The sequence below is a fragment of the Nannospalax galili genome, unplaced genomic scaffold (assembly GCF_000622305.1).
Source record: "Nannospalax galili isolate Female #2095 unplaced genomic scaffold, S.galili_v1.0 scaffold150, whole genome shotgun sequence".
NCBI lineage: Eukaryota > Metazoa > Chordata > Mammalia > Rodentia > Spalacidae > Nannospalax > Nannospalax galili.
Genome location: NW_008329320.1, coordinates 588,138 through 613,636, shown reverse-complemented (window position 1 = coordinate 613,636; position 25,499 = coordinate 588,138). Strand labels below are relative to the sequence as shown.

The window sequence follows — 25,499 nt, the reverse complement described above, 5'->3', positions numbered from 1 at the left end:
ATAAAGGGGGTTTTCTCCTTGGGGCAGCAGCCACGCTGTGTCTTGCTTAGTCTTGGAAAGGAAGGTTCTCATCTCCTGATGTACAGAAGGCTTCTGTGAGCAGTCTCACAGAATCCCCCCAGACTTCAGGCACGTGTGTCAGGCCATCTATAACCACCTTCTGGGTACTATTCATGAAATACTTTTCTTTAAATCAGCTCATAATTTTAACTTTGCTCTAGGCGATAGTGGTCATGAATTTAATGGGTAAGTACTATACTACTAGATGTACCATAAACATATAACTATTAAATTAAAAAATCCTTTGAAACATTTGAAGCCACAGTGTTTGTGTATGTGTCTGACACTGGTCCTCACTGGCAGAGTGGTTCTGAGATGTGGTTTGTGGCCTCCTAGCCCCCTCTACCACATTTTGGAGTCTGGCAACAGTGAGTTGGGTCTTGTCTCTTCCTTCTCCTGCCATTTCTTCCTTCTCCCTCTCCCCCCGTCACCTTCGCTCCCTTCTCTTCCTATCCCAGTTTTCCTGCTCCTCTCTTTCTGTTCTTCCTCTCTTCCTCCTAGTCCATATCTTCTCTCTCTTCTGTTCTCCCCTCCTATTCTTTCTCTCTTCAGTCTCTTCTTACTTCCTCTCTTCTTCCTAGTCCTCTGCTTTGCATCATGTAATAGTGCCTAAACCTGGGTTTTTTTTTTTTATCACTTATAAGGTCGATATGACTTTGGATCAGTTGCTCTCCTCTCTGAACCTCAGGCTTTCCAGTTTAATGATGGGAGAAACAGTACTTATCTAGGAGGGTTCTTTTGAGCATTAGAGATAATGTAAACAAGACTATTAAAAGTGGAACCCTAGAGTAGCCATTAAATCTCTGTGACTAGCAGGTTGTAAGATAGACAGTAGTCAATTTACTTAGTTAAGACATTCATGTTGGTGTATAGAGACATTCATGTTGGTGTTAACGCTAGACTAACTAGTGGGACAAGAGCACTGGACCAGAAGCCCAAATTCCTTGGCTCTAGTTCCTGCTCTGACATTTGCAACCAGAGTGACTTTTAGCAGACAAGTCAAATTCTTTAGGACTCACTTTTCATATTCTTATGCTATTATCTTCACAATAACCATGTCAGCTGGCATTTACTTTTGTATATAGGTAAAGGCTTCTTAACATCACTGTTTTAAGATCAAATTGAAACTATACATTTCAACTTAGAGAGAAATTTAAAATGCTTTAATTCCCTCTCAAAATCAGTCTAAATGTGCTCTGGCAAACAGCAGTCCACACTGTACTGATCTAATGATGGTCAAATGGAGCACTGATGACAGTGGGAAGTCCTGTCACAATGATTTTATGTAAAGAACATTTAAGTGTAAGATTTTACCCATGTACAATGGAGATGGCAGTGGTGGGCCCCTGCTTTGTATCAGCTAAGTTGTCTATTCTTTTTCTAAACTGATTATTTGAACAAAATGGCCATCTCTGTTTTTAGGAGCAGTCCTGGGCAATATAGAATGTAGTAGCATGAAGTTTCAGGTTCCTTGGCCTTCTTTCCCTGCCCTCTGACTTTTAGAATCTGATGATTAGCATCTCATCCCTCATATCTTTCTATTAACATTCATGCTGATGAGAAGGGGCAGCTGGAAAGGGATGAACAAGAGGGCCAGATTCGATCAACAGGGACTATGTATACATGTATGAACTTAACCATTACCAAGAGGTGAGCCACACTGCATTCTCTGCCTCTGGCACTTACCTCCAGCAGATGAGTATCAAATCCTTTTATTTTTGGCCCGGGAACTGGTGGAAAGATGCAGGTCATCATGCTATAAAATAATTTGTGAGATTGGATAAATGACTCATTTTTTTCACTTTGTAATTTTTGAAAGAATATTTTTATCTCCAAATGGCTGCTACCTGAATTTTAAGAGACAGGATTCTACAGGTACATGAAAGTAACAGTAAAATAAGGATAATAATTTATAAAGACCTCCATTACAATGGGCTCTGGCTAATTCCAGATGCTAATTTCAAGCTAGTGGATAGTACTATTCGGTTCTCTTAATTTTAGCTGCTTTTGTCAGATTTCTACTATTTCACAACTCTGAGTCCCTATTTGGTATACCCAACTCAAATAAGTCCATTTTTATATCCACTGATAAAAGATTTTTTGTACAAGCAAAAGTACTGGACCTAATGGATAAATGGAGCACTTCAGCTGTCTGTTGGTTTCCATCATCTTTGTAACATCCTTTTTGGGGACCATTATCCCTGACAACAATGATTGAGAGAAGGGCGGAGAGACAATGTAGTACCTATAGCCCTTCAAAGCCACTGCCCAGACCATAATCAAGCAGATGACAGCAGAAAGAACAGCCACAAAGATCCACACGGTTGTATCTTTCATGGTGAAGTCTAAAAAACAAACATCCAGAAAGCTTTGATCACATATATTATCATTAAAAGCAGCCAGTTAGCCAATGTAATGCATGAAACTTTGGAACTCAAGAAAAAATTTTCTACTTATATCTTTTGACTTGAAAAGCAATCCATCAACAACAGGTTTGATTTTCTCCAATATTATTAATATTGTAATATGTTGGATATATTTCACACAATTTAAAATCCTTTTACATGTTGTTTTATTTGATTCTTTAAAAGAGAATCCAAGGTTACACGATCAGTTTCAGTAATGGAAATGGAAGCTACTGTTCATTAAGGTAAGCGCTTCACCTGCTTCACATATATATATATATATATATATATATGTATATGCTGTATTCTCTCTCTCTTTCTCTGTCTCTCTGTCTCTCTCACACACATACACATTTAAACATTTAGAAATGTGATATGACTCATTGCCCCATCGAATGAGCTAGCATATATAATGGTTGGTCAGTCTCTTATACTGTGCCTTGACTAAGATATCAACATGTAGTTCTTATCAGAGATTAAAAAGAAATCCATGCCTTTGAGATGGGATACCACCTTAAACATTCTGGGAAAATAGAGAATGGACCTGCTAAAACAAGAAGGGCAGAATGAATGGCTAGTAAATCCTTGGAGGCATGCTGTGTCTGCACATGTCTGCAGTCTTATTCTTTGTGTTGGATTAGGAGATGATAAATACACTTCTACCTATTTTTCTAGAAATGGCTCAAATAATTTCTCTATTACTAGCTATTATATGAAGTTTTATTGTTTACAGTATTTATAGATCCAGGCAAAAGATGTAGCTCAGACACTCACCATTAGGTATATCAATGGCACTCTCTTGGCCCCATCTGCTCCAGTATCCATGGTCTGGCTTGCAGCGAGTCTGAACAAAGTATTTTTGTCCTGGATATAAGCTGAAAATCTTAAACTGTGTTTGCTGCCCTGCAAAATGAATCTAAGGAGAAACAAGGAAAACGGAAGTCATTTCTGATTTTTGTTATGAAGAAGAAAGAGACTTTCCCTCTAAGTAATAAGCTATCAGAGAGTTAGGCAGGCATGATCGTGCCTAGAAGACACCCTGTTTTAAGCATTCCATTCCATTCTTTCAGCTTCATTCCTTCATCCTCTTAAAATCTGTTCACATAAAAGTTTAAAAGGTTTTCTATTTCTTTATTTGGAACTTTACTTCAGAAAGACAGTTTTCCACCCCTTCCATTCAACTTTACCTCGTGAAAGAAAAGACAAATATTAAGAAATTAACATTATCCTTGTATAAGAGATAATAAAATTATTAGTTTACAAACTGATTCAAAAGATTATTGACTGGTGTTAAAACCATAAGGTATAGGAAAACCAGGTCTTCATGTATGTTGAAATAATTGTGCACAAATCAAACATGATTTAACAATGAAGATATCCATCTCCCTAATCCAAGGCTCAGTTTTACAATCATTTATGCTGGGTCAACCAGGTGGCTTATGCCTCATGATGGTGGTGAATGTATTATGAAATACATTCTTACTGTAGAGTTTGTTGGGTCAAATATCTCTTGATTAGACCTGAATCTAATCAAGTCCTTTATATCTAATGCCTGGAAACATAGGGGCAGAGAAATTAGCTAAGTGACTAAAATACTATAAAAAAGATTGTGGGACATCCTTATGATACAAGCAGCCTAGTTTTCTTGGCACATCGGAATTGTCTTGGAGTACATTCTGGTTTGGAAAAACCAACTTTTAAAGATAATTTTGAATGGTTGGAGAGATAGCTCAGCAGTTAAGAGCACTAGCTGCTCTTGCAGAGGACTTGGGTTCAATTCCAGCAACCCCATGGCAGCTAACAACTGTCTGTAACTCCAGTTCCAGGGGATCTGACACCCTCTTCTGACCACCATGGGCATTGCATGACACAGGTACACTTACATACATGCATGCAATACAGTCATACATACACATAAAATAAATAATAAAATATTAAAAAGAGATAATTGTGAAGAAACTGGGATAGGGAGGATTAAAATATGGACTAGCTACTGTATGTTATTAAGGGATTTTAGTTACCTTTTCTATGTGTGATCCTATTATTTTGACTACATTTGCAAATGCCCCTTTTCAATAGAGACGCATGCTAAGGCATTTAAGAATAGAATATTGGGGCTGGAGAGATGGCTCAGTGGTTAAGAACACTGGTTGTTTTTGCAGAAGACCTGTGTTCAAATACCAGCACCTACGTGGCAGCTAACAACTATCTGTAACTTCAGTTCCAGGGGATCCAACAGCTTCTTCTGTCTTTTGCAGGCATTACATGACATGGGTGCAATATATGCATACACATAAAATAAAAATAATAAATAATGTATATATATAAGAATGGAATATTATAATGCCTATAATTTTTGGTAATGTTTTCATATTAAAATATTTTAAAGTATTTCTTTAGAAACATATTAACCATGGACAGATTAAGTTGAGATTCTCCTACCTCTAGCCCCAGTATAATTTATGTTCTTTCAGAGATGTTTGGGTCTGAGAGACCATTCTTAGCTAGTAAGAGTATATTTCATTATACATTCATCACCATCAGGAGGCATAAGCCATCTGGTTGACACAGCATAAACCTTTACTTAGAAAGGTAAGTTGGAAACCTAAGGGAGAATCTGTCTAGTGCAAGCAGTTATCTTTGGGAGAACTGTGACTATGAACATCCTTCAATCTCAACACAAGGGAGAAGGGATTTCCATTATCTAAGAGGACCATGTTTGCATGGGGAGGCCCACAGAGTAGCCAACTAAGTGAAGAAATTATCTGTTCTCAGTTGTGAGAGTTCATCCTTGGCAAAGATCATCATTTCCTCCAATAAGCTTTGATTCGACTCACCTCCCACTCATCTGTCTCCTCAGACTTTAATCGAATTTCATACTCCATTGTGAACCAACCACTTCTTAGATCCGTTATGTTGGGTGGGGACCATCTTATCAACAGATATGGTTTTCTGTCTTTTGGCCACTTCACTTCTAAAGACAAGTTCCGAGGAGGTTCTGGCTCAACTGTAGATAAAAAAGAAATGGCAGTTTCCTTCAGTGCATGCACCTTCTCTCTTTGGCCCTACTGTTTTCTATCATGAATTGGGTTTTCTATCAGTTCATGTGTCATACTTCATTACAGGCTCTTAGAAAACAAGATGAATATATTTTTCCTCTTAGTATGTGATCAGTCATGTTTGTACTTGGAGATGACGTTTGAATTGTAAGGACAACAAGAAGCTGAGATCTTATTTTGGCTATATTTTCTACTTTCCACCAGCCAAGGTCTGAGACATCCTCACATCATTTTCCTGATGACAGGAACCACATGATAGTAATTGGGATGGTATTCTCAAGTGGAAGTTGGGATAGATGATTATTGGGAAAGGATTTGAAGTAGTTTATTTCCCTTAGTTTGGAGCAAGAGTCTTCTTGATGATATGCATGGTTTTTGTGGACCAGCTATTCATATTCATAACTTTGTAGGTAACATTTCACACTCAATATACGTATTATTGCCTATGGAGAATGGAATTCATTCTTCCAGACATTAAATGGTTAATGTGTACTTAGAACTTGAACTTCTTCACACTGTTCCCTTGCGCAACCCCAGAATGTCTTCTTGGCCCATTCATCCATTCAATGATTTTTTTTTCTGAATTCCCACTAGCAAAATGATTCCTAAAATTTCTTGAGTGTTATCACATGCCATGAACATAATGAAACTCATGTACCATCATTTAATCCCCACCTCCCAAAATGTCATGAATTTCTACTACTGTGCCCATTTTATAGAAGAGAAAACAGGTATACATGAGGGACAATTGCACATATTTGGTAAAACTATTATTTGAAACCCAGAGGCAGCTTTTATTTGAGACTATTTTAAATAGCTTATTTCTCCCAGATAAGAGCTAAACTAGTTAATGGCTATGTAATAATTCTGAATGAACTGATACCATTAAATCACACAGTATCATTTAAAATAATGATTTTGTTATGTGTATTTTACTATAATTACAAATACTGGAAGGAGGTACTTACTCTCAGATTCCTCTAAGACTAGGACCTGGGAATAAATCCCTTACAAGTGAAATGCTGAGGCTGCTGGCTTGCCCTACCCTACTCTCACTCCTATTGGTCAATAACATGTTCTCCACTCATGTTCTCCTCAAATTAGTCTCTATTGTAGGTTGGGAAAGGGTGTGCATAACTACAGTATACTTGACATCTTGACCTACAGTTGCATAAAAATTAAGCTTTAGTGAAGTATTAACCAAAATAAAGTATGCATGTAAAATCTAACAGGAACCTTTAATGTTGCAACCCAAGTTAGAAATATAATAAAAGAGGATAGTAGAATGCACGTGATATGAAACACCAGGTGGGGGAATACTGGGAGCTAAGGATGTAAGAGGGGGTGAGGCAGGGGGGGTGGGGGGAAGGAGGGATGGGGAGAGGGTTAACTAAAACTAAAGATTTGTGAAGTCGTATGAAACCCCACTAGTTTGTGAGATAATTAAAAATAAAATAAAAAAGGAGTTTGAACAGAGATATCATGCATAGATGAACAGTGCTGCTTCCAAAAGACATGCATTATTAAATGAAAATTTCAGTGTAGGTCACCTCTTTATGAGTTATTGGTCAGGGAAACCTCAGAGGCTCTCAAACATTATTGCTATTGCATTGTTTTTGTCCACTCATAACTAGATAGTGAAATCCTATTGGTGAAGACAGTGCATACTTTGGTTGCAGGACATAAAGAAACTGAACTTAGTGCTGGAAGGTGCTATGCATGCTACCTAAAGAGAAAATTAATTATCAATCTTACCAGATGTGAATCCTGTGAACTACAATAACAACTAACCTGGCAAGATATGACCACCGGTACAATAGTTGGATTGAATGGAAAACCTCTCCTTATGAGACAACTATTATGAGAATAACCAACCACTCTTTAATTACATTTAAGGTCCACTTCCTAGGATGGATCCAATTCCTGACATTGATATCAGGCTTAGGAACCTGAGACTAGACAGGTGAGAGGACATAGGGGAGGACCTAATATTAGTTATCTACTAGTTATCATATTAAACTGACTCTTAATAATTTACTGTTTTACCTATAAATGAATGCATCTCTCAACTCTCACAAGAGAAATTTCCTTATATAACAGATAGTGATTAACACAGAAACCCACAACTGACCAACGTACAAAGAACAAGAGACTATAGACTGCTTATCCTTGAATAGGACACCTACACCAAAAATCTACTTCCCAAGGCTCAGGGATCATTGTAGAAGAGGAGGCAGAAAGACAGTAAGAGCCAGAGGTGGTAGATGACCACAAGGAAGAGTTTTCCAGACAGCTGGTCAGATATTCATATAAATTCACAATAACGTTGACATGTATGCACAAGTCCCACATAAGCCCAAGCCAGAAAAATCCCGCATAGGTCTGAGGTAGATAAGATGCTCAAACACCACCTAAGGAAATTTTGGCAACAGATGGCTGCTGGGAAGGGCAGAGACAGTCTCTTTCAAGGATGGATCTCTTGGCAGCGTAACCAGGCTCCAGTGGATGGATCCACACTGAACACAAATTATACTCGATACATCTTATATATAATAGAGTACATTAAATTGGGCAGGGGGCATTCGTGGGAGGTGGGATTAGGGGAGGGGATCTAAATGCTTTCAAATTATATTGTATGAAAATGGCAAAAATTCAATAAATTAAAATTTAAAAAATAAAAAGAAACGGAACTTGAAAAGACCAGGAAATTCTCCCCTGCTGGCTACCTTGCATAGTGCTAGAAGGTGCTATGCAGGTTGCTGGAATAAAAAAGACATCAATGGTCCTACTCAGCTCGGGACCCTGCATGCTATAATAATGACCTACCAGGCAAGGTGTGCTCGTTGGTGCAATAGTACAAGGATGTTTATGGGGGTAACCAACCATTTTCTTGATTGAATTTAAGACCTGCTCCACAGGAGGGAATTCATGCCTGGTACTGAAAAAATGGTCAAAGTCTAAGGCTACTGAAGTCACAGGCCCAAGGAGAGAACCCATTGATGTTATTTGCTAGCCATTTTGTCAAATTGCTTCCTAAATATTTATGCTTATATCCATAGATTGGTGCTGCTCTCAGCCTTGATCAGAGAAGCATCTTATTGAACAGGTCAGTAACAAAGAACTCAAAAAAGTAAACATCAAAAAATCCAGTCATGGAGCTGGAGAGATGGCTCAGTAGTTAAGAGCAGTGACTGCTCTTGCAGAGGACTTGGGTTCAATTCCTGGCACCCACTTGGAGGCTAACAACCATCCATAACTCCAGTTTCAGGGGATCTGATGCCTGTTCTGACCTCCACAGGCATTGTATATTCTAGATATTAAGCCCCAGTCAGAAGTATAGCTCATAAAGCCTTTTCCCATTCTTTAGGTTATCTCTTCACTTGAATGATGGTATCCTTTGATGTACAGAAGGTTTTTAGTTTCTTGATTGTTGAACCTAATGCTTGCACTATAGGAGTTCTTCCCTGTGCCTATAAGTTCCAATGTATCCCCTAGTTTCTCTTCAACCTGATTTAGGGTATTGGGTCTTATGTTGAGGTCCTTCATCAATTTGGAGTTGGTTTTTGTGCATGATGGGAGATAGGCATCTAGTTTCATTTGTCTATAAGCAGCTATCCAGTTTGACCAACATCATTTATTGAATGTGCTATCTTTTCTCTGGTATGTATTTGTGTCTCTTCTGTCAAAAATCACATGGCTGTAAATGTGTGCATTTAAATCTGGGTCTTCAATTTTATTCCACTGATCAATGTATTTGTTTTTATGCCAGTGCCATGCTGTTTTTATAACTATAGCTCTGTAGTATATTTTGAGATCAGTGATAGTAATGCCTCTGGCAGTTCTTTTATTGTTCAGGATTGCTTTGACTAATCTGTTTTTTCTTGTGTGTTTCCACTTAAGATTTGAAATTATTCTTCTCAATTTCTGTGAAGAATTGTGCTGAAATTTTAATGGATAGCTCATTATTTGTAGATTCTTTTTGATAGGATGGCCATTTCCATAATATGAGTATGGGAGGTCTTTCTATCTTCTGGTATCTTTTTTTCTTTCTTCAATGTCTGAAAGTTTTTATTATATAGCTCCTTCACTTCCTTGGTTATATCGATTACAAGATACTTTATATGTTTTTGAGGCTATTATGAATGGGTTTATTCATTTCCCTGATTTCTTTCTTGGTATGTTTGTTGCTATGGAATTTGGGGTGTTAATTTTATATACTACTACTTTGTTGAATGTATTTATCAGCTCTAGGAGTTTTTTAGTGGGGCCTTTAGGGTATTTTATATACAGAATCATATCATTTGCAAATAAGGATACTTTGATTTCTTCCTTTCCAATTTGTATCCTCTTTATCTCCTTCCTGTGGGCTTGTAGTATTTTACCTTTATTATTTTGAGATATGTCCCCTGTATCACTAGATTCTCCATGCTGTTTATCATGAATGGATGTTAGATTTTGCAAACTGGTGCAGTCACTTTAGAAATCAGTATAGAGATTCTAAAAAAGCTAGCAACCGATCTACCATATGATCCAACCACTCCACTCTTGGGCATATACCAAAAGGACTCTATACCCGACTACAGAAATACCTGTTCATTCATGTTCATAGTTGCCCTTTTTATAAGAGCCAGGAACTGTAAAAAACCTAGATGTCCATCAGTTGATAACAGATAACGAAGGTGTGATACATATACACAATGGAATATTATCCAACTCTCAAATTACAAAATTATTAAATTTGCATGTAAATGGGTAGAACTGAAAACAATCATCCTGAGTGAGGTAACCCAGCCCAGAAAGACAAATGTCACATGTTCTCTCTCATAGCTGGGTGCTATCTTTGAAATCTTAGATATGCATACTTTAATTTGAAAATCCACAGAGGTCAGAAAACCAATAAATGAATGGCCATTGTGGGTGGGGGGTCATGTGAGGGAGGTAGTGAGGTGGGGAGTGGGAGGAGAGGGTAGAGGAGTGAGTACGGGGAGGGATAAGAAACACTGAAGACCTTTAGAAAAAGCCATATGGAAACCTATCATTAGAAACTTCTTAAAGTGTGTAAATATACATTATATAAAGAGACTAAAAGGAGATAACTTATAATAGGGGGACATTGTCCCTATTCGATACCATAGGCTTGCAAAGTAAAAGCTCAATGCCAGGATTGGACTCACCCTTTAGAGGCTGTTGGCCAGGGGTTGTACAGCTCCTCAAACATCACTGGCCATTGCCCCTGCTCTTAATTCCTCACCAGAACTTCATAATAAGTTCTGAATAGTAAGCATAACTGAATATGCTTCACATAAGAGTTGCAGAACAAACAAGAACAAATCAAGCTGGACTTCAAAGCCTCATCTCTCCTAACTAATTTTCATAGTACTAGAAGGTGCTATGCATGCTACCTGAAGAGAAAATTAATCATCAGCCTTACACAGCCATGTGAGCTACAATCTGCCTGGCAAGATATACCCATTGGTACAATAATGGCATGGATATTATAGTAGTAACTAACCACTCTTTAATTGGATTTAAGGTCCATTTCTAAGATGAAGCCCATACCTGGCATTGATATCAGGCCCAGAAACTTGAGGCTAGACAGGTCACAGGTCCTAGCAGAGAGCCTAATACTATTATTCTGCTAAATAGATAAAGTATTAAACTGACTCCTGATGATTTATTATTATACCCATAGATTAATGCATCTCTCAACTCATCAGAGAAGTTCACTTATGCAGCTGATGGTGATTAACACAGAGACCCACAACTGAACAATGTGCAGAAACCAAGAGACTCCAGAGTGCTTGTCTCTGAATAGGACACTTATAAAAAACTTCTGCATCTCAAGGCTCAGGGATCATTGGGGAAGAGGGGGCGTAATGATCGTAAGAGTCAGAGTGATGGATGGCTACAGGGAAACAGAGTTTTCCAGACAACTGAGCAGTTACTCATATGAACTCACAGCAATGGTGAGAGCATGCACAAGTCCCACATAAACTCAAGGCAGACAGAATCCCAGCACAGACGTGGGGAAGTGGATAAGAAACCCCAACTATACCTTAGGACCCATTGGCAACAGATGGCTACTGGGAGGAGGAGAGTCAAATTTGTTTAAGGGTGAGACTTGTTAGATTAACAGCTCCAGTGGATGAACCCACACTAAGATCACACTCTCATCCCTCTCTCTATGTATATCTCTCTCTCTCTCTCTCTCTCTCTCTCTCTCTCTCTCTTTCTGTGTGCATGAAATTGGGAGGGGGTAGTGAGGGGGTGCAGATGATAGAGGGGTTGAAAGAGATCTAAATTCGATCAAAATATATTGTGTGAAATTTGTAAAAAATACCAAAACAAAACAATAACAACAACAAAATAAAGAAAAGAAAAATAAAGATGGTTGAACAAGCCAAGAATCAAGCCAGTAAGCAGCGTTCCTGCGTGGTCTCTGCTTCAGTTCCTGCCTCCAGGTTTCTGCCTAGAGTACCTACCTTGGCTTCCCTTGATGTAACCTGCAAGCCAAATAAACCCTTTATTTTCCAAGTTGGTTTTGTTCAGTGTTTTATCACAGCAACAGAAAAGCAAATTAGGGCAAATGAACCTAGTTCACCTCATGTCATCTCTTCTAGGATTTGATTTGTTGTCTGTGCTAAACCATAAAGGCCACTGCAGTCATGTCCAAGTGCCGTGCAGCATAAAGCTGATCACTCAGAGCAAGGAATATCTCTCAGGCTGACTTTGCTCTTTATTATTATTATTATTATTATTATTATTATTATTATCATCATTATTGACACTAGAGGTTGAATTCAGGGCTTTTAAATAGTGGGCAGGCATTCTGCCATTAAGTTATATCCCTAGCACTCCCAAATTCTTTCTTTGTAATAATATCTCAAATTTTAATGAAGTATGTATGTTGAGAATTGAGTTTTGTTCAAAACATTTGGATTATTCCTGTGGATGTAGAACCAAAAGAACCCTTTGAAAGAGCTTCTCCATAGGGTTAGCCCTGTCTTCTGTGAGGAGAAAGAAAAATCCTTTGAAGTTGTGGGTGTTGCTCAGTGGTAGAGTGCTTACCTTACATGCTCAAGGCCCTGGGTTTGATCCCTAGCATACTTCCACCAAAAAAGATATTTGAACTGACTGGTATAGAAGGGACATTGGTTCATGGAAAGAACAGAGAAAAGGGTTAATAAAGGAAGTATACATAGAACACTCACACTGGGTATTTGACATGGGAACAAAGGTTGAAGGAAAGCAGGATACGAAGATCCCAAGCATCAATCTTACTGTCAAGAGTGACTCAACAAATATTAACGTGAAATACTTGATAAAATATCTTGATAAAGATATTATGAGTCCTCTCATTTTTCTCATCAGGAATCCATCTATAAGCCAGAAACTCTGCAACTGAGTTTGGCTTTTGATCAATACATAACAGAGTAACAGGTTCCTCACGTACTTTTCTTCCCCTTACCTATGTAAGTCACATCCACGTAAAGTGGCTCTGAGGCAGTGGTTCCCATTTGGTTAGTGGCATTTACTGTGATGATGTATATTTTCCATATGGATGTGTACTTCTTGCTAAAGAAACAGGAGTTGGGGCCACTGGTTTTGTAGTCTGGACATTCATAGGTGTTTTCATCTCTGCAAGGAGGAATGCATTAAGTGTAAGAAAATAATAAGAATGTAGCTTTTTTTCTTAATAGATCAATGCTACTGGATTTTGGGGATCAAAATCAGGTATTTCAAGTGCAAAAGTGGGAATCAAAACAAAAGTTGCTGTGGTTCTGTGCTCCATTTATATCAGCTGGGGGAAAAGGGCAGGAGAGTGCTGGGAGAAGGGGTAGGAAGGTTCCTTTGGCACCTTCATTACTTTTCTATCCATTAGCCCGTCTTTCCTGCAAATGCTTCTATGAACTCTGTGGTACGTCCTCTCGGTTTATCAGTGGCAGAGGTGCAGTCATACTAAGGGTACCACAACTGCATCCCCTTCGGATGTGCAGACCCTCACTGGTACACATACATACTGTGGACATTTATTGCATATAATGTGCAATAATGCACATTTACTGCATAAACAAGTTGAGCTACATTTGTAAAAGAGGACTCAGGAGGAGACAAACTCATGTCTGTGTATTTTAAATGGTATCAAGCCAGAAATAATGTCAATGGACTTTGAAAGATATCTCAGACCCAAGTGGCTCATTAAGTTATACATATTTCTATTTGATGGCTGTGCCTCTCTCCAGCCCGTTATGTTTTTATTCAAGCGTCTTACCTCTAGCCATACCACACAGGTGTTGCGGGCTCCTTCAATCCTGAGTGCCAGTTTGAATTCATGAAATATTTGGACTATGCCTCTTTGGATACCAGATGGGAGGACAACTTTGTGTTCAAATGAGTACAGTCCCTGGAAAGTGGCCCAGCTGTCTCCATAAGTAATACATATTTTATTTTTAGGTTCAAGATATGGAGGTGTACTTCATTCTAAAGTAATATTTTTATAGCTTGCTCAGGATTTCTGGGAGGGGGATGTTTCATTGTGATTTTATCTAAATTACCACCCAGAGAAGATCTTGTTTGGTTCTTATGGTGGGGTTACATCTAAATACGTCCTTAAGGAGATCCTGAGTTCTGTTTTTTATTTTGTTTTGTTTGAGTTAAGGTTTTTCTATGCAGCTCATGTTGTCCTTAAACTCGTAATCTTCCTGCCTTATCCTCCTGAGTGCTGGGATTACAGATATGTATTCCCATGACTGACTGAGATGGTGAGTTTTAGATCAGCAATTTAGTAAAAAAAAATTTTCAACTTTTTTTCCTTAAATGTTACTTTTTTTATTGGGCATGAAACAAATCTAAAAACTGAATGTACCATGTCTGTCAAAGATCACATAGTTTATATAACTCTATTATGTTGCAAAAGTAGTATATTTACTAAAGAAAAATTATAAATGGTTCAAAGTTTATAGAGTAGTCATCTAAGACTAATCAGCACTTAGGAACTACGTGTATGGGGACTTAGCCTGCAACCTAAGCTTGTAAGAGGCAATTTGAAACGTCTCTAAGATTATACTGTTACTGGCTGATAGGCTTTTGAAAACTGAGAGGACTTTTAAAAAACATTCACAAGACAAGATGGGCAGAGACATTAGATTCCTTTCCTGGTAGTAGGAGCCGTATTAGTATAAATCTAGGGAAGTCTGGTATTTCTAACTCAGAACCAGTATTACTTGGGCCTGGAGAATATGAGCACTCTGCTGGGGTTTGATATGAACAAAGAGAGTTTTTTTACCCTTCTCTAACATAAGTCAGTGAATAATTGGTAGGAAGTCCTCCATCTGTCCCAGGTTTCCACCAGCAGGTGAAAGTTTCCTTATCAGGAGAACGACATTTGAGGATCTCAGGTTTTCCAGGTGGTGATTGTCCTAAAACAGAAAAGCCATAGCCATTAGAGGTAATGTTGAGGTCCATTCAACCTCTCAACTGTTGTGTTAGTAACAGAGGCAGATTATTGGCACTCTGGCCAGTGATAAGGCCTTGACGCATTGCTCAGAAAGGCCAGTACATCAGCATCCAGCCTCAAACCTTTGTGCTATCCCAGTATTAACAGGACGCTTAGATGGAGCTTGGCAGTGGTGGTGTGTGTCTGTATTTTGAGATTGAGATACCAACAATTTTTATGAGGGACACTGACTAACTAAAATTTAAAGGGAGAGTCAGCCTGAGGGGTTAGGTACATATGGTGAGTGGCCCACAGAGCCTAGAAAGCATAAGAGTGACCATCTAAGGAATTTTTTCTCAGTGACAAGTGACCTGTGTACATTTTGTCAATGCATTGCTCTCTGGCATGTCTCCTCATTGCTCACGAATTAGCACTTTTTGGCATTCCCACACTCCCAACTCTACCTGTCTCTACCTTTATCACTGATGCTCCCTTATCTTCTCTGCCCCTCTTCCCTGCCTCTTTCTTTTCCTTGATTTTATATAGCCTTGACCTAATGGTCCATTTTTTAAAGAATATTTTATTTATTTTATGTTTATGAGTCTATTGCCAGCATGTATGCGAGTGCACCCATGTTGTGCAATGCTGCAGAGGTCAGAAGAGGGATTTGGATTCCCCTGGAACTGGAGTTAAGGATGGTTCATAGTTGCCATGTGGGTGCTGGGAATTGAACCTGGGTTCTCTGCAAGAGCAGTCAGTGCTCTTAACCACTGAGCCATCTCTCCAGCCCACCTAATGGTCCCTTTTTAATATAATCATTTTATTAATTCTTTGAGAATTTAATACATGTATACACTCTATTTTGAACACATTCATCTCCTTTTCTTCTAATTCTTGCCAAATTTACCCCCAATCTCCATTCCTTCCAACTTTGTGTCCTTTTAAAAAACAACAGAGTCTAATTTGTGATGCCCATAAACTTAAGGGTGTAGGGTCATCCACTGGAGTATGGTTGATCTATCAGGGGGTATATAGTTAAAGGAAATTGTGTTTTCATGCACTAGAAGACATTAACTTTCATTAGCTCTTCATCTAGGGGTCAGGGATTGTAAATCCCGGTCCCCATATGTGCTTGAATGTTAACCGGCTTGATCTTGTGGAGGTCTTCTTCAGGAAGCTACAGCTGCTGTGAGTTCGTTGTGGTCCTGTCATGCCCAGAAGATCCTGTTTCATTCCAGTCCTCTTGACTTCTGACTCTTACAGTCTTTCTCACATCATGGCCCCTAAGCCTCGGAGGGAAGGAGTGTAAATATGGATGTCCCATTAGTGGTTGAGAACACCACAATTTTTTTCTACTCTCAAGTTAGTTCAGTTTTACTGTCTCTCAGTTGTTCATCTTGCTATTTCTGAATCTTGGTTTCAGTCTTTTTGTATCCCCCTCCTCTTTCTGAGATACCCCAAAACTCCCTTGTAGTTGTACTAATCTTTATGAAGCAGCAGGAGTGGGAGCTACAATAATTAGATAAACGGAGCTACTATGATTAGATAAGAGCTGTCCTTACTGTCAGGCTAGATCTGCAGGGAGGGGTGTGGAAAAGGCCAAGGGAATAGAACTTTTCACTTGCCTAATCCCTAAAACTCTTGGCAAGCTGATTCTCATTTCTCTTGCTTGACTGATAGGTCCAAAGAGGAAGAGAGTCACCTTGGGATTTTACCCTGATGCTGCTGTGGGGAAGCCAACCACAGCTGACTATACATCTCCAGTTGCTCCTCCTTCTTGCCCTGTTTGAGGCTCCAGTGCTAAATTCAGGAGTGGAGACAGAAGCTCTCAGAGGTTGGCATCAGAAACTCTGCATATTTTTCACACTTATTTCTTCTTTCATGCATGCTTTCAGCCTGGCACTTCTAGCTGACCACCAGGTCCAGGCTGAGCATGTCTGTGGGAGACCATGTTAAGGGGATCATGGATGGGAAGAGGGGTCTGTATATAATCTGTTCAGGAGGAAGAATTTAATGGATGGTGTGGCATAGTGTACAAAATGGGGTCTTGGAAACCAGGCTGTCCATGTCAGTGGGAGAAGAGTTTCACTTCAGCTCATGAGCATTGCTGAAAACAGTTTATGTCAGTCTCATGCAGATCTGCCAATGTTTGCAGGATTGCTCATCGTCTGGGGAAGATTTCCCCAGGATAATGTTATTGGGAGTCATTGAAAAAATTCAAGGTTTCTTTTGCTTGTTTGTTTTTGTCATGGGTGAGGAGGAATGTCTGATGTAGAAAGAAATGTTTATTTTAAAAAACCTCAAGATTCTGTGGTTCAATAATGAGCCTACTTGAAGCCAATCAGGGCCATTGTTGGTTATTTGAGTACTTAGAGTTTCTCTTGCAGATTATTATCTATCTGTCTGTCTGTCTGTCTCTCTCTCTCTGAATTTGTTCTATATTTTACTGGATATTATTAGCACTTTTAAGAAATTCAAGAAAGGAGAGTAAGATTGTAAAATTACAATTAGTCTAGTATTCCTTTCATGCACTTAGGAAGAACCAGTTAAACATCAAGGACTATCTCAATGGACAGACAGATACCACAAATGTAGACACATGCCCACACAGATCCACATCATAAGTATATACATATACAATACATAAAATTCATACAAAGATATACCCAGAGAGAAATATGTAGAAGCCATCACTATGGCAATATACCCTGGCATACACACACAACAATATACACATATGGAAATACATTGAGGTCACATACTGGTATAGCCACATATACACATATATCCATACAGAGAAGCATTTACAATCTGACACTATAAAAAGTTGGTATATACAGAAGGATACATAGCCAGAGATACATAGAAGTAGACACATAGAAATCTATGTAGATAATCATACATGTTTTAATTTAGCTATGGATTTTATTTCTCCTTTTAGTATAAATAATAAAGATGGTTATACCTGTTTTCTACCATGTAATGGCAATCTCTTATGATTTCTCAAAGTTTTTTCTTCACATACATGTCGATGAAATATCACTAACTTCACTTTGAAAATTTGAAAAGTCAGAGAGATAGGCAAGTGATTCAAATCACACAGCTAGCAACTGGCAGCACCTGGAATGCAGGTCCCATCATTCCCTGTGCTTCTGCAGTACACCCTCAAAATGAGGATGGAAGACAGGCAGCACAGGGACAAGATTTTGCATACATTTTAATGCAGAAATGTTGTAAATAACTTAGGAGCAGCACGTGACATGAACATTTTCACTTCCCATCAGTGCATGGCAAGAATATCCGGATGGCCTCTCCAGGACTCCATAGGCACCAGGCAAAGCAAGCAAGAAGAGTTGTCTCTTACTTACCATTCAGAAAACTGATGTTGAGGCAAAGTAGCAGGATGAAGGCAATGGTGGATGCCACGTTGTCCTTCATGTTGCTCTGTTTTCTTGCTGCAGGCAATGTATCAGAGGCTCCCTGGAAGAGAAGGTACCAGACAACTTTTGTGGAATTATAGCCTGATCAGACACATGTACCACTTTTTTTCTGAGTGCTTACAACTGATCCTTGTTCCTTGCTTAATGTGACAAAACAGGAGGAAGGGAATGTAGGAAAATGTAACATGGGATGGCTTGGCTCAGAAGCGTCTATTCACACAGGCTGGGAAATGTTCCACCACCAGAGGTCATCAGATGACAATGTAGAGAGTTTTAGAGACGTCAAAACTGTTGGTTTTCTGTACTCCCAAACTTGTTTTCCTTCTTCTGCTCCATAACTGTCTAGTTGTCTAATAACATATCACCCGTTTAGGTAACACAGATTGTATGGCCTGCAAGAGAACCATTCAAGGAGGCCTCTGTCTCTGATCTACCAAAATAAAATCTAGGTTGAAAAATCAGTATTCTGAATAGAGTCCATTCCAACACTATGGATAGTGCCAAACAGAGAAGGAAGGCTGGGGTGGACGTTCCTGCATAGGTTCAGGCCAAGAAGGTTCTGGAAGTCTCCTGGGATTTGGACATGGCTATTAAGCAAGCCTCATAATGAACTGAAGTGACCCCTCCATGAGGTTTTGTTCTTTCTTCTGTAAATTCCCATAACAAGAGACAATAAACTCCAGTAATAATTCAAGTCTCTTGGGTTTAGTGTATTAAGTAAAATTTAAACCTGCAGGGGTTGAGAGTTTTGAGCAATTATTAATATCATCATTTTTGCCTGTGGACCAACTTTCAAAGCCTCTCATGTCCTTCTAAGAAAAAAGATTTTTTTAAGACATTTGAAAAAAGTCTCATTAGTCTTATTAGACGTCAAACTTCAAACATTTCTCAGAAAACAATAGATTTGATGAACTACGTGTAAATTCTCAGAAACACATGGCTTTAACTTCCCTTTAAATTTTATTATTTATTTATTTATTTATTTATTTTTTATTTTTTAAATCAAGGAAAGACTATCCAGGAGGCAAAGCTGCCCATCTTAGGTCATGTTGCCTCAGGTGTTGCCTGAAGAACCCTTGAAGGACCAGACGTCCATTCCTCCCGATCAGAGGGTGTCTTCCATCTGCAATATATACATCTACATATATATGTATATGTATTTATATTACTCAATGGACAACTTTTTGAAAGCTTTCTACATCTGCTATTACTGCTTGTAGAAACACTCAGAAATAGAAATTTTAATGAGTCAAGAGATTGTGGGTACCTAGGTATCACCAAGCACTGCCCTTATATTGAAGATTCTGGTTCAGAAATGGATCTTAATCCACTAGTGGATCCAGCAAAATAGGCAGTATAGCATTCTTTAAGACCTTTTACTTGCTTTGCCTAGCTTCCTAATACTCTCCCATGCTACACATCCTCAATCTAACCTGCTCCACTTAATGCCTCAGGATCATCTACTTTAAATCAAGTGAAGCCTTCCTATGGGTTTAGAAAAATGCCTACCAGGCATAGAGCACTTGTTATGGTCCAGGCACTGGCTGAGTACTTTTATCACTTGACTTTCATTTTATTATCTCCATGGTCCCATGAGATACTGATTATTTATCATCCCATTTTAATACGTGAGGAAACTGAGTGTGGGGAAGTTTAGTAAGCCCTTAGTCATATGCCCACAGGAAAGAGAAATCTGGCAAGTTCAAAATCATCTTGATTTGTGGAATGTCTGTGATGGGTGTGAAACTATCCCCCGTCTATAGAGGAAACAGATGAGGCAAGAGCAATTGACGCAAGGTGACAATATACCACGTCTTAGGTGAATAGGAACAGGAGAGCCAGGGCTGACAGAGGTCATCTCAGCTCCTACTCTACCATGATTAAGGGTCTCAGATGATGTTGATTTGTCTAAGCTTCATTAGGTACAGAAAACCTGGGAAGAGCTGTTTGTCCTGGCCGTCTGGTAAGCTCAGCCTGGCTTAGAAGTGAGAACCTACCTCTAGCTGAAGATGCTCTATACTATTCCTTTATTGAAACTTTCCTACTTCTCTAGGCATCACATCAAAACACTTGAGATCAGCACGCTATAAGTCATACCTTTTGGGTGAGGTCAGAAAGTTCTGCCAGACAGGGCTCCACCTGTTTTGCAAATGAAATACTAGGATAGGAATCAGCATAGGTACAGGCAGGAGTAGATTTTATTTGCTTGTACTATCCCTAATTAAAGTTTTACCTATTTAAAATGCTATCAGGAATCATTTTATAGGTTTATAAAATAAATTTCCTTTAGTACTTTCTGAGACATATCTGGAATCTGGTCACAGCCATGCACTTTCTACTGTCCCAGATCCCCTGTGCCAAAGACATGTTCATAGATAGTGCTGTTGTTGTTGTGTTTCAATAATGATTTCTGAACTCATTCTTCACCTTATTGTCCAGCAAGGGATCAGTGGTGGGGTGAGTAACCTTTAGAAGGAAACAAAATGACAACCACTCATCCCTAGGAGCTATGCTAAATGTTAATCCTGATCACATAGTACATGCCTTTGTCCTGACATTAAGTACATCTCCTGCTGGTTTATTGGTAGGTAGATACTAGGCTGGGTTAGATTTGGTTTTCATCTCTCTGGGTCCACTTTACATTGCAAGCAGAATCTTGATCGAGGACAGGCATGGCCCTCCTCATTGACCACCTCAGTTGGGGTTGTTATACCAATGAGGGCCCACAGCAGCTTTCCATGGTGTTATTGTAGCAAATGGTTTCAAATATTTGAAGTTCAGTTAATAAAAAGTAAGCCTTGCATACCTAGCCCAAAGGCAATCATCTTAGGTTTCACACATTATCAACTCTCTTGCTGTGACTATGGTTGAAAAGTATAAAAGTCACATCTAAGAGCAGGTTTATAGCGAACCTATCTTTTATCTGCTTTTTCAGTGACTATCTGATTTGGCTTCTTCACTTCTGAATCTCCAGCCTCACCCATCTTTATGTTCCTTCCATTACCTTATTTAGATTCCTACTGTGCTTTGTCCTACTACAGTATGAACTCCAAGAAAGCTCCTTAATCCCCTTCTCCCTAGGGCTACTGTCTACATAAACACTGATCCTGTTTAGACCTGCACTTTCCAAAAGCCTCTCTTCATTACCTTCTTCCATTAAGCTAACCTTCTTCCACAGAGGCCAACAGCTGAGATTGTAATCTAAGGGCCTAGCTGTTCATTCTGTTGAGAATCTAGAACCACTCTCCCCAGAAAGAAAACCAGGACCAGGGTCCTAGGGCCTGGGCTAATTCCACTACCCACATTATGAAAGGCATACCATAGGAGAAGAGGTAGTGTGGCCTCCAGAGAATTAAATGTGACAGATTTGAGCTCTCACTATACCAGTCCTCAATGTTAACCCCTCATCCTTTCTGATTAGATTTCATCTGCATATTTTATCCAGGCTAACTTCTAGGATGATCAATCCTGAAAGTCAGCAGTCTCAGTTTTTCCAGCTTGCTCCCATGACCTGGTACTAGGCGATTCCCACACTAAACACACTCTTCACCCCATCCTGCTTTTGTCACTGATGTGTCACTGACTCAGTTTCCTTGACTCTAGAAATGGACCTAACATGCTAGACAGGAATTCTGAGGACCTTCTTAGCTTTTGCAAGCCCGATCCTTCAATCTAAGTCTTTCTTTAAAGACAGACATACATTTTAAGTGTTCTGCAATAAGTCATCACCAGTGACTATATCCATCCTACCATCTAGGTTAAGAAACAACACAAAAAGTACCCCTCAGATCCAACTTGTCCCTTATCCTAATCTATACTCAACAGTAGCTGCTTTCCTGATTTCTAACACTTTAATTTACTCTTGCTAGCTTTTGAACTTTGTATAACAGAATCATACAACAAGCATTTTAGAGTTGTTTGCCATTCTACATTGTTGCATGATTCATTCTTTTTATATGTAGTTTTAGATTATTTATATCTCATTTCAGTCATATTTCACTGAATCAAATACTATAATTTATTTGTTAATTCTACTGTTGTTGGAAATTTGAGTTGTTTCCAAGTTTGGGCAAACTTTTAAAAAAATGATTAATCAAGGCCTCAAAGTTAAGGAAGCTTTGTAGACAACATAATCCTCACCAATTTCTGTTCTCTGGTACAAATGGTTAGTATGCTGTCTGTTATAAGTTCTGACCATTATTCTAAATTACATTTCTAATACCTTTTTTTGTCCTAGAAATGCAAGAAAACTCTCATGTTTCCAAACTAATTTTGAATACATTCATCCATTCTTTAAGGTGCTATGTAATGTCTTAGGTGCTTACTTTGGGTGTCTCTGCCCACTGAATCACCTTACCTGCTCTGTTGTTCCTAGGTACTAGATGACAGGGTAAGAACCTCATGTACGCCCTTTGATTCTTAGGAGGTTGACTTTTTTTTCCAATACAGAATGCTAACATTTAATTTGGAAAACAAAAGACATAATCTGCTTAAGGCTGGGAGAGGAACAGAAGGGATTAGCCTTTTCACACCAGGCTAAAGATTAAGGTTGTTATACACTGAATTTAGAAGTGGGGCAAGCATTCATTTGTTTTATTAAAATGACTCCAGTGCAAAGGTGCATATCACAGTGTGGTAGTTTATTTCCAATTAAAGAAGTCAGGAGATCTGTTCCCTTTATGCAGTATCAACCCCAGTCAGCTCTCATTTAGACATGTGCTCTATAGTTTAGTCAAAGCATCATGGCTGTGGGAAAGGTACTACAAATGGTAATGGACACTACTTTAAAACACCCATCTCTGACTCCATATAACCCTCTTTCTTCCTGTTCTGTAAATCCAAGAACATCCTCACAGTGAGCTCTGTGCTGTATGTGTGTTATGCATGCCAGTGGCTGCATTCAGTAAGCAGTAGGTGATTAGCAGAGAAAATATGGTTCAAATGGGAACTGATTCAGGTTAGTGCTACATAGGGGGAGTTCAATAGAAAGATCTAGCTTAGAAACTACTTGTGGTAAGTCACAGCTCTGCACTGGAGTCACTTTAACATGTGAGATGCTGGAGGCATCACTTCCAAATCCAATTACACACTAACTCCACTCACTCACTCACCATGGCATCCCAGCAACATCTTTTCTCTGAGGGAAGTTTGTTTTCATTCAGGATTTTTTTTTTTTGTGTGTGTGTAAAGGAAAGAATAGGAACTGGGTGAATTTCAATTCTCTCCGGCCAGTACATACTTTGGACAGATGGTGGAAAACACATGTTGGCTTAATTTCCAGAGGAATTAGTCAGTCCCTCATGAGATCATCTGTCAATGGATAACAATGAAAAAGCATCATGAATTGCACATGATGTTTCCTAGCTCACCAGGCTACTCCACAGGTATCAGTGGCTTTCAACTGGGGATTCACACTGCCAGCAAGGGACCCTCTTTAAAGTCCCTATGCTGTGTTTCTAAAGATTCTGAAAATGGTTGGGTGCTCCATATCCACAGGTTCTGCATCTATAGACTCACCAACTCCTGACTGAAACTATTTGGAAAACTTGTATTGCTATCAATCCTGACCTTTAGTCATTCCCTAAATAATGCAATATAATAACAACATAACAATGATAACATATTAGGCATTATAAGTAATTAAGAGAGGTTTTAAAGTGTATGGGTTCTATATACATATTATGACATAAGAGACTTGGGCATTGACACATTTTGGTATCTGCAGGGACTGTGAACTCATCTTCTCCTGCAGATATTTCCTTTTATTCCTTTAAATTTTTTTGTCAGTACTGACTTTTAAACCTAGGGCCTCACACATACTAAGTAAGCACTCTGTCACTGAGCTATAGCCCCACGCCCTCCCCACAAGTCTTTGAGACAGTCTTGTTAAGTTAATCACATTGGTTTTGAGCTTACTCTGAGGCCCAGGAAGGCCTTGAACATGTAATCCTTGTGTCTCAGCCTCCCAAACAACTGAGATTACAAGCCTGTACTACCAGGCCTATCTCTCCCTTGACAGTGATGAATAACTAATTGGTTCTGAGTTGCACCAAAAAAATTTCTCTAGATTATTGTAACATGGAGTGAGGGAGGGTAGAGACTCACTGATAGACACACTGCCACCTAACATGTGTAAACCTCTACTAAGAGGTCCCACTGGCAGATGAGGAAAGAGACTGAGAAAGGTGGCTGATTGATCACTGATCAACATTGCATGGTGTAGGCAGCACCAGAGAAACAATGAATGAACACAGTCTTTAGGTTCTGAGGCTCTGAGTCCTGTCTCAGCAACATCAAAGGTGAAATGTCAAAACCACTATTGCATAGCGAACTGCAGTTTGTAAAGTGCTCTTGCAGCATACTATCCTCATGACAGTTCTTTACGGAGGCAGGCCAGTTATGCTGTTGCTCTTATTCTTATGCATTTGTTATCATTCTCATCTCAAAGATGAGGAAACGGATGCCCAAAAGAACCACGTTTGTAAGGTGGCGTTTTCATTTCAAGTTGATGGAGGAGGGCCCAGCTCAATGTGGGCAGTGCCAGCCCTGGATAGATAGGTTCCCTTGTAATGGATAAGGCTGTAATCTTGTGTGTGATTTACTTTTTGATGCACCATAAAGTTGCTTTGTGTTTAATTTAATAGCATACACACACACACACACACACACACACACACACACACACACGAGATCTCTCTGTAAAAAAGAATCTTGTTTGAACAGTCTGGTAAAACATATGTCCTCTCCTACTACTCTTGCCCATAGTAGTCAGGCTTACTATAGTAACAAACAGAAGTGGGATTTCTGTGGTTTAGAACAACATTCGTTGTTTGCTGACTTTACAGTGAACTCCATTTAACTCCTCATTTTGGAGCCAAGATTGAGGATATAGGCACTATCTGAACAACAATATGACCATTCAACTTAGGGAAGAAAGACTTAAGCCAATGTCTTAGTTTGTTCTTCATTGCTGTGACAAAACACTCTGACCCATACCAACTTGGGGAGGAAAGGGTTTATTTGTCTTACATCTCCCGGGTCACAGTTCATCAGGGAGCCCAAGGTAGGAACTCAGGCCAGGAACCTGGAGGCAGGAGCT

The 25,499-nt window shown here is 39.1% G+C and overlaps 1 protein-coding gene across 5 annotated transcripts in view; it reads right to left on the bottom strand.

The window, feature by feature from the left end:
* The window catches only part of Prlr (prolactin receptor), a 228,739-nt gene that overhangs the window by 37,728 nt on the left and 165,512 nt on the right, over window positions 1–25,499 (bottom strand). For all 5 annotated transcript variants that reach the window (XM_008835308.3, XM_029564611.1, XM_029564606.1 and 2 more), the window contains 7 exons: window positions 18,329–18,440; window positions 14,811–14,943; window positions 12,993–13,162; window positions 5,303–5,472; window positions 3,240–3,381; window positions 2,306–2,405; window positions 1,747–1,816 (listed from right to left, as the gene is read on the bottom strand). In XM_008835308.3, coding sequence (XP_008833530.1) covers window positions 1,747–1,816; window positions 2,306–2,405; window positions 3,240–3,381; window positions 5,303–5,472; window positions 12,993–13,162; window positions 14,811–14,943; window positions 18,329–18,398 — 855 coding nt within the window. In that variant the 5' untranslated portion in view covers window positions 18,399–18,440. The remainder of the gene's footprint in view (window positions 1–1,746; window positions 1,817–2,305; window positions 2,406–3,239; window positions 3,382–5,302; window positions 5,473–12,992; window positions 13,163–14,810; window positions 14,944–18,328; window positions 18,441–25,499) is intronic.